Source organism: Benincasa hispida, chromosome 5 (assembly GCF_009727055.1).
Source record: "Benincasa hispida cultivar B227 chromosome 5, ASM972705v1, whole genome shotgun sequence".
NCBI lineage: Eukaryota > Viridiplantae > Streptophyta > Magnoliopsida > Cucurbitales > Cucurbitaceae > Benincasa > Benincasa hispida.
Window position 1 is genome coordinate 27471806 of NC_052353.1, and position 12723 is coordinate 27484528.

The 12723-nt window shown below is 35.5% G+C and overlaps 1 protein-coding gene across 1 annotated transcript; it reads left to right on the top strand.

Moving 5' to 3' along the window:
* The first annotated feature begins 2877 nt into the window (after positions 1-2877).
* Positions 2878-5339, top strand: LOC120077908 (7-deoxyloganetin glucosyltransferase-like). The gene is made up of 2 exons (XM_039032010.1): positions 2878-3534; positions 4281-5339. Exons 1-2 carry the CDS (start codon positions 3012-3014, stop codon positions 5222-5224), a joined length of 1467 nt encoding a protein of 488 aa, XP_038887938.1. The 5' UTR covers positions 2878-3011; the 3' UTR covers positions 5225-5339.
* The last annotated feature ends 7384 nt before the right edge of the window (positions 5340-12723 follow it).

Sequence of the window (12723 nt, forward strand, 5' to 3'; positions counted from 1 at the left end):
GAGGTTTGAGAAATTGGGATGCGTTGATAGAATATGTAATGCGTTGGAATGTTATGTGAGGATTTCTCAGTAAGAGACAACAAGTTTGTATGAAATCAATGGAATGAAATGGGGTTGGAAAGACTATCTAGTAATCTATAAGTATACATTTGTGATGCGTCCAGGTTTTATTCTCCACTTAAGTCTTTCAACATCTCTTGATGCGTTTGGCACACATATCTTATCTCTAAGGTACATGAGTTTACTAAAATAACAGATCAATAAACGTTTTAGGTATACATCAAGCAAGCTAGACGCACATATATGTACTTAGCAGATTAACATTTAGTTCCACCCAATCCACGATGGATTTAACTACTCATGATGAAAGAAAGTAAGAAAATGGATATGGAAATTGATGAAATCATGATTGAATTAATATTAATAAAATATTTCTATAGAATCTCGGTTTAATTAAGACAAATAATGGAAGAAAATGCTAAGTAAGGGAAAGAAAATTGTGTTAAGCTGCTAGGGTCAATACCTCTCCCTTTGGCTTGGTGTTTGGTGCTTGCTGTTGTGATTGGGGTGAGGACGTGCTAAAGATTGTCCCCCTCAACCTCTAACTTCAGCAGAACCTCCATATTGGCGGTGGAAATGGTGGTCGGACTACTCTTCTTCTTATAGGCAGTTGAGGAACTAATTCTGTACAAAGATATTACTGCTTACTCCTAAGTGTCTAACTTTTTTACTTTCTAACTAACTAACTCTTCTTCAGGTAGGCAGCATCTCCTTTTATAGGCACTGGACTCAGCAACTTGTGATGTGATAACATTCAATTTCATACCCTATTGTAGCTGCCTGCTATTCTGATATGCTCAGATGCCGCCTGTTAGGTTGCCCATACTGCAAGTTGAGATTTGATGTTGAGTGCAGATGCCGCCTGTTAGGTTGCCCATACTACTGAAATGAACATACAAAAGCGTTAGTAGTGCTTCAATGTATCTTTTTGTGTCCACTTTGTTCCAACGCGTGCTTCCTGCATTGGCTTCTCTGCAACACTTTATGAGATTCCAAGATTCTAGCGTTATCAAGCGTTAGTAGTGCACTTTTCTTTAAAATGATGCTTTTGTACGTATGGAATGTATATATGTAATTTTATGTGTTTTTCTACTGAAATGAATGTATTTCTCATTATTTGATCCTAACTGTTCTAACTTTAAGAGAAAAATTACTTGTATTTTTACAAGTTATCAGACAACCTGATTCCGATACCAATTAAAAGGTTTGAAATACCCCGAAGTAGAAGCAATTGACTATCGTTGTGTCCCGATTTTGTTTTAGAGGACAAAATATTTAGAGTGACATAAACCAAATCATTACTCATAAGTTAGCAATATTATAAAATTCTTCCCCTCTCGACTTCAACGCCAAAATGGAGGTGCCTTAATATGGTATGCACCACAGATTGCACCCATAGCTCTGGCACTGCCGACTACAAAAATATTAATTGGTTTTGAGGCACAATAATTGAACTCTTCGCCACCTACTTTGGGGTCGAACAGTGTTTTATTGAGTCACATAGAAGACCACACATCAACATAACTTTTAATTCAAAATCAGAATGGAACTGGTAAAGTCTTTGATAACCTCCAACAGCTTCCAAATAAGGACAATCACCTCCTTGAACAACTTTGAAGAATAAAAATTACATAAAATTCTAACTCTATCAACATTTATCATTCACATATCGGCATTTTCCATGATAATTTTCACATTTTCTATGGATTCAATATTCATAGGAAGAGTTTAATCAACATTTTTATTTTATCGTAAAAAATTATATGTAAAACATAAAAAAAATAAAATTAAAAAAAAATATTACTAATATAAATATAATATATCAAATAATTAAATCGTCAATTACAAAAATCCATTAACGATAAATATTGATATGCTCAATACACACAAAATTCTATTGAGGGTGAGGGTTTTTTATGGGTTGATGGACTTTTTAGTCTTTTTACAACCTCATTAATTTTGGTCAGATTAATTTTGTTTTCCTTTCTTCAACCCCTAGATATTTTAAGCAAGTTGATGTTTGATTTTTTCTTTTCTTTTGTCATCTCCTCTGATATTTTGTCCTTTTCACTCATTTTTCTAAAGAGACAACTCTTATAGTTATCTGTCATTTGTCTGAGAGAGGTCTTACTTCCCACATTTACAACTTTACCCTCAACTCCCATTGCAAAAGTTAGCAATGAACTAAATCAAATTGTATAAACACGTAATTTCATTCCTCTTGTTCGGGAGAAGTAAATTTTTTTCACTCCACATGGTATTGAAGTTGGTAACGAGATCCCTTCCATCCAAGTCTTTCACCAATTTCACGTGGTGGTGCCCATTAGTTGACTATTGCTTTTCATATCATTTCAGTATCTTCAACATTATTGAGATAAGAGCCCATTCGTTTGTCACATCTCAAACAAAGTATAATATTGATTAGAAAAATTAGTTATTATCAATATGTAAGTAAGGAGAATTATTTCCATTAGTATATGATGTTAAGTTTTGATAAAATATTAGAAGTGTAGTTATCCTACATCGAAAATGTTCAAAAAAGTTATGGACTTCAATACTATTAAAAACACTTTAAACTTGAGTGCTCGTGTAATTTGGGATTAGGAAAGAGTTCTTATGGTAGTAGTGAGATCGAGAAATACTTTAAACTTGAATGTACTAACAAGATTTGAGAGAATCTTCATTTAATTGGGATCTTGGATCGAGAAAGAGTTTCTACGATAGTAGTGAGAGATTTTTTTTCCCAACATATGAGGCATTTTAGTACACGAAACCAAATACAAAATTATTAAAATTTATGTAAAAAATGAATAATATTATATGATTGTGGAAATATGTGGTGGTTTCTATCTTCATCGGTTTGGGTCTATAAAAAAGAAGAGAAGCATAACGAAAGCTAAAACCCAATCCTTCCTTTCTCAAAACAAATCATCTCAGGAGAATTAAGAGAAATGGGTTCTTTTTCCAAAGGACATCGAGAGAAACAACAACCTCATGCCGTGTTTGTCCCATACCCTTCACAAGGCCACATAAGTCCCATGCTAAAGCTTGCAAAGCTCTTTCACCACAAAGGCTTCCACATAACTTTTGTCAACACAGAATACAACCATAGACGCCTCCTCAAATCTCGAGGTCCCAACTCCTTGGATGGCTTGCCTGACTTTCACTTCAGAGCCATTCCCGACGGCCTCCCGCCGTCCGATGGCAACGCCACCCAACATGTTCCTTCACTTTGCTATTCCACTTCCCGCAATTGTTTGGCCCCACTTTGCAATCTCATTTTGGAGATCAACTCGAGTGGCGCCGTTCCGCCGGTGTCGTGTATTGTTGGCGATGGGGTCATGACTTTCACTGTTTTCGCTGCCCGCCAACTTGGGATTCCTGCTGCAACGTTTTGGACGGCAAGCGCATGTGGGTGCCTTGGATATATGCAGTATGCAAAGCTTGTTGAACAGGGCTTGGTGCCTTTTAAAGGTATGATGCCATATTTAAACCTACTACCAGCTCTGTAACTTTTCAAATGTGTTTGGGTAGAGATCTATTGAAACACATCAATTTATACTTTCATGTACTTTTTCTTCTTGTAAATTTGAAGTTATGTTTTTCCAAATTGATAACATGGTTTTTAGGAACTAAATTTAAGATTTAATATTTATTTAAATTATATAATTAAATAATAGGAAGAAAAATATTTAAATGTATTTTAGACAACACTTATCTTTATACATCCCATTAAATTATCTAATCATAACTTCATGTGACAAATTTTGCTTTTTCTCTTTTTAAAATATTTTAATATTTTTTAGATGTAAGTGGTGAAAAGGGACGCACAAAAATGAGTGGTCTCCGAGATGTACCCAAATATTATCCTAATAGAAAAATATCTTTTTGGATAATAGATTTAGAGTCTACTTTTTATTACACCCATAAGTTTCAAGATAATACATTTTCAGTTATTTCACCCATAAGTTTTAAGATAATATATTTTTAATGTTTGAATTTTGAATTTGATTGTAATTTAGTTCGTATGTTTCAAAATATTACCATCATATATAGACTGTATAGAAATCCAAACTCTAAACCAAATATAATATCTTAATTTTTTTCCTAATAAGTAAATATAATAATAATAATAATTTTGTTTGTTCTCTCTTCTAAATTATTTTTCTCTAATTTTAATTTAGTTTCTACTCATAACTTTATTTGTTTGCCTGGTGTAGATGAAAAATTCTTGACAAATGGAGATCTGGAAACAACAATAGAATGGATCCCACCAATGGGGAAAATCCGTTTGAGAGATATCCCAAGCTTCATTAGAACAACCGACAAAAACGACATAATGCTCAACTTCTTCATCCAACAATTAGAAACACTTCCCAAAACCAATGCAATAATCATAAACACATTTGATTCCTTAGAGCACCACGTTTTGGAAGAACTTTCCTCCAAGCTCCCTCCCATTTACACAATTGGCCCAATTAACTCATTAGTTGCCGAGTTGATCCAAGACGAGAAAGTTAAGAACATCCGTTCAAATCTATGGAACGAGCAATCAGAATGCATGGAATGGCTCGATTCACAGCAACCTAACTCAGTGGTTTATGTCAACTTTGGAAGCATAACTGTGATGTCACCTCAACACTTGGTGGAATTTGCGTGGGGACTTGCCAACAGTGGGAAGGCGTTCTTATGGATCATAAGGCCGGATCTGGTGGAAGGGGAGACGGCGGTGTTGCCGGCGGAGTTTGTGGCGGAGACAGAAGGAAGAGGGATGCTGGGGAATTGGTGTAATCAAGAAGAGGTTTTGAAGCATGGTGCAGTGGGAGGGTTTTTGACGCACAGTGGATGGAACTCGACGATGGAGAGCATTGCGGGAGGAGTGGCCATGATATCGTGGCCGTTCTTTGCAGAGCAACAAACCAATTGCCGTTACTGTAAGACGGAGTGGGGAAATGGGTTGGAGATTGAGAGTGATGTGAAGAGGGAGGAAGTGGAGAAGCTTGTGAGACAGTTGATGGAAGGAGAAAAGAGTGAAGACATGAGGAGGAATGCTAAAGAGTGGAAGAGAAAAGCGGAAGAGGCTTGTAAGCTTGGTGGGACGTCAACTACAAATTTCGATCGAGTCATTTCTCAAGTTCTTCTCCGGAATAATGCCCAAAAATAGGCGTCTTTTCTTTCTACGTAATAATTGGATGTAGGGTCTATCCATCTCTTCATGTTATAAAAAATAACAAAATATCTTTTTGAAAAAATTATTTTATTTATGATTTATTATTTTACTTTCTTTCTTTTGCTTGGTCTAATTTTAATTTATCTAATAAAAAAGTGAATGCTCGAACTGTGTGCCAAGTGGATGAACATAGTTTGAAGGGAGCTAGTGATCTGAAAATAATAATAATAATAATAATAATAATAAATGCTTTACTTGAATCTTTAATTTGATAAAATTAATTAATCACTACAAGTCAATAGCTGATAAAAGAAGAAAAAGGTTGATGGAAGGCAGTATGAAGCAGTATGACAGAGGAGCTTTCGTAAGGAAGGTAATCTCTTCTTCCTTTTTCTTTGTATATCAGTATGTATATTTACTTCTGTTTTTCTTGTATGTTTTACCGAATGAATGAGGGAATTATACATCAATTGAGTATATGAAAACGACAAAATGGAAAGGAATAAAAAATAACAACTTCTGTCCTTTGTTGGTGTGCAGGTGATTGGACATCTGTTGGTTATAACAGAAACAGTTTGGGGAGAGAGAGAGGCCACGTTGGTTGCTGAGGTGGCTCCACGCTGGACTTCTTCTTTTGTCAAGGAAGCTGACGTGTCATCCTTGTCATCCCCTCTCAAGCGAGAGCTTAACTGAGTTAGGTCGAGCTTGCTTCGCAAATAAGAGAAGGTTTGAATTGGAAGGGCTTTGGTGAGGCAATCAGCAAGCTGCTCTGTTGTAGAAACATACCGCATTTGGAGTTGATCACTGAGGACGAGATCTCGAATAAAATGCACATCAATTTCGATGTGTTTAGTTCGAGGGTGGAAAACAGGGTTAGCAGCCAATGCACCTGCTCCCATATTGTCACGCAGCCAATGCATCTACTCCCATATTGTCACACCAGAGAACGGAAATGCCGGTTAGAGAGAAGCGTATTTCAGTGAGTAAGTTGCGAAGCCAAATAACTTCAGTGGCAGCATGAGCAAGAGCTCTATATTTGGATTCTGTGCTAGAGCGTGCCACAGTTGCTTGCTTCTTAGAGGACCAAGATATAAGAGTGGAACCAAGATAAAGACAGTACGCAGCAGTGGACTTCCTATCATCAAGGCTCGAGGCCCAATCAGCATCAGAATAGGCTAAAATGGTAAGGTGTGGATCAGATTGAATGGTTAAACCAAGCTGTGTTGTTCCAGCTAGGTAGCGAAGCACTCTTTTGACAACTAACCAATGTACATCAGTTGGAGCTTTGAGGAATTGGCTTAACTTGTTAACAATAAAGGCTATGTCCGGGCAGGTATTGGTTAGATATTGAAGGGTGAACTGTGCTTTGATAGAGAAAAGGATCAGGGAGAGGTTTGCCTATATTGATTGATAACAAGGTGCCAGGGGCAGCAGGTGTTGGACAAGGTTTGACATGCTGAAGATTTAGCTTGGCTAACAGGTCAGTGATGTATTGAACTTGATGAAGGTGAAGGCCGGTTGGTGTATAGTAGATTTGAATGCCAAGGAATTTGTTAAGTGTGCCAAGATCTTTAAGGGAGAATTGTTTATGGAATATGGATACAAGATGATCAATATGAGCTAGATCATTGCCTGTAAGGATTAGGTCATCCACATAGACAAGAAGTATGGTAATAGATGATGAGGTTCGCATATAGCATAGGGAGGTATCAAGGGAACTTACTTTGAAGCCATTGCGACATAGGAAACCTTTTAGCTCATCATTCCAAGCTCGAGGGGCTTGTTTAAGCCCGTAAATAGCTTGATTGAGCTTGCAGACATATTGAGGGTGAGTTGCACTTTCAAAACTAAGAGGTTGAGACATGTAGATAGTCTCTTTGAGTGTGCCATTGAGGAAGGCATTGTTGAAGTCTATTTGACGAAGTGGCCAGCGATGGGAGACTGCAAGTGTGAGGATAATTCTGATGGTGGAGAACTTGACAACAGGGCTGAAGGTGTTGAAGTAATCAAAGTCAGGATGCTGATGGAAGCCTTTAGCAACAAGACATGCTTTATACCATTGAACTTATCCTTGTGCATCACGTTTTAGCCTATAAACCCATTTGCAACCAACTATAATGGTAGCAGAGGGAGGAGGGACTAGTGTCCAAGTATTTGTGCGCTGCAGGGCTGTAAGTTCTTTAACCATTGCTAGTTTCCATTGTGGAACTGACAGGGCTTGAGAAACAGTGTGTGGTTCTGCTTGAGTGAGATCAGTAACAAGCTCTGCAAACCATATTTTGGGCTTGAAAACACCTGCTTTTTCCCTAGTGATCATAAGATGAGTGCCTAGTAAAGGCTGAGCAGAGATTAGTTAATGTTGTAGGGAGGACTGTGGAAGAGAATTTGGTAGAGGTGAGTCTGTAGGAGAATTTGGTGAGTTGTGTAAGGCCTGAGATGGAGACATGAGTGGAGAGCTTGGGGAAAGTAAACCAGAGTTTGAGTGTGGGGTGAGTGGAATCAGTAAGGGATCAAGACAGTGATGTTAGTTCTGAGATGGATGAGGATGGTGGAGAACTGGTGATTGACATGATGGGGGTAAGTTTATTAATGGTTGAGGAAACCAAGTAGTGATTGGAGGAGCTGAGGTAGGAGGGCTGGAGGGCTGGTTATTGGCAAAACCAGTTTGAAAGGGGAAATCCTCTTCATTAAATACCACATGGCGTGAGATTATTAGTTTTCCATCATCAGTGAGGCAACGGTACCCTTTGTGCATAGGTGAGGGGTGAAGATATACACACTTTCTATTGTGGAAATCAAATTTGTGAGAATGATAAGGCCGTAGATGTAGGTAGCAGGCACATCCAAACACTCTGAAGGATGTCAGGTCCAGTTTCCTCCCAAGTAGTGTTTCCATTGGGCTGATGTCCTGAAGAACAGAAGAAGGAAAGCCATTAATAAGAAGCACAGTGGTTTGAAAGACATACCATCATAGATGTAGGGGCATCCTAGCTTGAGCAAGGAGTGTTAGACCAGTCTCAACAATATGCCGATGTTTGCGCTCAACACGACCATTTTGAGCTGATGTGTAAGGACAATACAATTTGATATAAATTCCCAACTGTGTGCACATTTGAGCAACAAGTTGGTATTTTCCTCCTTTATCCATTTTCAAGGTTCCAATGGTTCTATTAAACTGTGTGCGAGCAAGAGCTTGAAAGTTTTGAAAGGCAACTAGTGTATCACTCTTTTGTTTTAGGGGGTAAAACCAAGTGAACCTGCTAAAGTCATCCACAAATATAACATAGTATCTATAGCCATCTGCTGATAGTATTGGGGCTGGTCCTCAGAGATCAGTATGAACTAACTCAAAGGGTTGTTTAGCACGAGACAGAGAATCAGAAAATGGTAGATTATGTGACTTTCCAAATTGGCATGCTTCACAAAAGAACTTTTCATTAACAACATTTTCCAGATTACATCCACTAATAAGTTTAGACAAAATTTTAAGGGATGGATGGCCTAATCATCTATGGAGGAGTAGTTTGGAGATAGAAGTACTGGTTGCAAGAGCAGAATGTGAGGAAAACTGGTTGGACCAATTTGTCAAGCGAGCACCTGAGAATCCTGATGTGGAAGGTGCTTTATTTATTAGCTGGTTGACATTGTCCAAAAGGTAGAGTCCATCTTTAAGTCATCCGGTCAGAAGTGCCACCCCCGAGTCCTTGTCCTTAACCACACAAAAATCAGCATGAAATTCAACCACAACATTATTATCATTGGCTAATTTGGATACACTGATTAAATTTTTGGTGATTGCAGGTACATAAAGTATGTTTAGTAGGGACAGAATGCCATTCTTAGTATGTAGATTGGAGTGTCCTGATTGTGATATACTAAGAGAAGTACCATTACCAACAACAACTCTGTCATTACCTGTGTAGCTGGAGGAGGATTGAAGGAAGGTTAGGCTACTGGTTACATGTGTTGAGGCTCCACTGTCAACATACCAGTTGGGGTTAGCTACTGTTTCAGGGGAGGTAGCTGTTGAGTGAGCAATTAAGGCTGAGGAAGGCTGTTATTGGTTTCTATTTGATGGGAGCTGAGTAGATTCAGCTCGAGTATGTGTCTATCTAGGATTATTGAACTCTTTATTGTACCTGAAGTAACAGATATCAGCAGTGTGGCCTATTTTTCCACAAGTTTGGTAGGTAGGCCTGGTTGTAGAGGCATTGTTTCATCGACCGTGCCCTCTATTTCTTCCTCCTCCACCTCTGTAATTTGAGGATTGATTGTATCCATAGGAGTTTCAATGGGAATTTGATGGAATGTTGGGACTATTCTATACTACATTTATGAATGGAGAGTCTAGGGAGATAGACATATTTTTCATACCAGTAACACCAGACTTGATGGCCAGCTGATACTCAAGTCTCTTCTCATAAGATAACAGGTCAGATTGAAGATCAGACCACCTGGTTGTGCCTTTGCTTTGCACTACTACAACAACTGGATTGTACTCTTCATCCAAGCCAACCAACACTTGAGATATAAGGTCAGAAGGAGACACTGGTGAACCTGCAAGAGCAAGACTATCAGCATATTTCTTCATTAGAGTTAAGTACTCACTCACTTTCAGGGAAACTTTGCGAGTTTGTTGGAAACTTCTCTTCAGGTAGTCAGTTTCAGCCCTCAATTGAACTCTAACAAGCTCTTTGACATCTTCCTATAGCTCCCTTGCTGTTTGATGTCCAATTACTTGTGTAGCAATGTCTTGGTTCATGGAGTTGTAAAGCTAACCTAAGAGTAGTTGGTCGACTGCTATCTATGCTTCATATGCTGGATTGGGTTGTAGCTCAGCTTCTGTTGAAGTTGCAGGGCTTGGATCAGCACTTGAACTTTCATCTGAATTTTCATTTGCTTGTCTGACAATGAATCGACTTGGGCAGGGGTTTTCTTTGGTTAGGAAGCCTTCCAGATGGTAGCTTCTGAGGATTGGCCATGCTAGGTTTTGCCAGAGGAGAAAATTGGACCTATCACTCTTAATGGATGTCACCTGGTTTAGTGGTTGATTGAGGGGTGGACTTGTGATATTTCCACTATTAATGATTCCAGGAAAAATAGGCTGAGGGGTAGCCGGTGGATTTGCCATCTTGGGATCGATTCGCTTATTAAAAGAGCAAGGAGTGGCTATTGCTCTGATACCAAGTTAGAGTAGCTGATAAAAGAAGAAAAATGTTGATGAAAGGTTGTATGAAGCAGTATGACAGAGGAGCTTTCGTAATGAAGGTAATCTCTTATTCCTTTTTCTTTGTATATCAGTATGTATATTTTCTTCTGTTTTTCTTGTGTGTTTTACAGAATGAATGAGGGAATTATATACATCAACCGAGTATATGAAAACGACAAAATGGAAAGGAATAAAAAATAACAACTTCTGTCCTTTGTTGGTGTGCAGGTGATTGGGCATCTGTTGGTTATACCAGAAATAGTTTGGGGAGAGAGAGGCCACGGTGGTTACTGAGGTGGCTCCACGCTGGACTTCTTCTTTTGTCAAGGAAGCTGACGTGTCATCCTTGTCACTACATATTTGAGAAATAACTATACTTCTAATAATTTTCTATTATTTATACTATTTAAAAAATATTATTGGAGAAAAATATTTGATTTTCCTTTTGTCCCTTTTAGATGGTGGTTATAATGTCATCTTGAATAATTTCGCATTCAAAGTATTAATAAAATTAAATAAAATTAAGAAATTTTAAATCACATTTAAAAGAAAAAAAAAACTTAAAAAGGAACCGTCTCTCAATCACGTTAAAAAGAGAAAATAAAAATAAATAAACATATCGATATACTATCTAAATCTAAAATCTAAAAGATGCAATGTAGAAAATATTAAAAAAAAAACCTCTAAATCACGTTTAAAAGGAAAAAAAAATAAAAATAAAAATCACAATTTCTAAATCACATTGAGTAAAAGTTCTTTCAATCACAATAAAAAGATCAATCTATGCTATCTAAAAATTTCTCTCAATCACGTCAAAGAGATTAAAAAAAACAAAAAAAAGCTTTTTTAGATAAAATCTCATTAGTTAATTTTTTTTGGATGATATCTTTTTTATATATATATAGTTTGGAAGAGATTAATTAAATAATTTATTTATTTCAAAATAATATAATCATTATCTTTTTATTATTTTTATTTTTCTAACAAACATCATCTCAAAATCCCATATCTAAATTAATTTTATAAAATCAAATTAAAAAATTAATATATAAATAGCTAAATTAAACCTTCAAATTTTCAGTATCTTTTCTTCACTTTCTTCTTCTTTCTAGTACTACGGTGGTAGTATGGAAAATTTTCTATACTACCTTCATTTATTGCTTGCCACAATAGGAACATTTAAAAATTATATGAGATCTACAAAATAAATAAATAATAAATTAATAAATCATTTAGTGATGTGTCAAATAATAAATGGAAAAAGTTGGCATTATGGAAGTACTAGAATTTTTTTTCAAAAGTTCTTGATTTTTTTATAGCATTATATATATCTATTTTTTTTAATTTGGTTCACTATTATTTCACGTTTTTGTGTCGTTTTTTTATTTTATTTTTATTTTTATATATCGTTTACCGTTTTTCAACTTCAGGTATTGTTTTTTTCTTTAATAAAAAAACGTCATTAACAATATGTAGCATCACATTTAATTTTTCTCTTATTAAGCTTTTAGGTTTTTTTTCCAACTCCTTATATGTGATTCTTTTCCAATTTTTCCTTTGTTTCACTTTTTCTTCTTCTAATGACTTTTTTTCTAATTTTTTTCTTTTTCTTTTTCTTTTTGTTTATTCCCATCAGTTTCTCTTTCTTATTTATATATATGTATATGTGTATATATAAGTGTTATTTATTAATTAAATTATAAATTATCTTAATTATCAAATTACATAAATTGTAAGAGATTTCAGATCTAGGGTTTTAAAATTACTATTGATGTCTCCAAGGTAAACATAGATTGTTGTTAATAAAATAATTTGTTAAAATAAATTATTAAAAATTTAAAATGTGGTATAGTTTGAAGATGCAAACAAGTCTCTAAAATTGAATAGATAAATTTGTGAATTTTTAAAATTTTTTTTATCTTATTTAAATTTAAATTTAAATAAATTAGTTTATTTAAGATTTTTACCATGTGGGAATAACATTTTTAATTAGATTTAAGATTTAAGATCTGTTATCTACTAAATAGTGACTAAAAATATTAAACTAATTCAAATGTATATTTATTTTTTAAATTAAAAATTTGGAATTAAAGAAATTAAAATACAACATTGGAATAAGTGAGAAAATTATTTGATCTATTTTTAAGAATTATTAATAGTCATATATAAAGATTGTTAATAAGATTTAATAAAATAACATATCGACTTCTACCAAAGAGGTTATATTTTAAAATTTTATAACACGTGCATCACATAATAAACTAGTTTTAATAAATGATCCAAT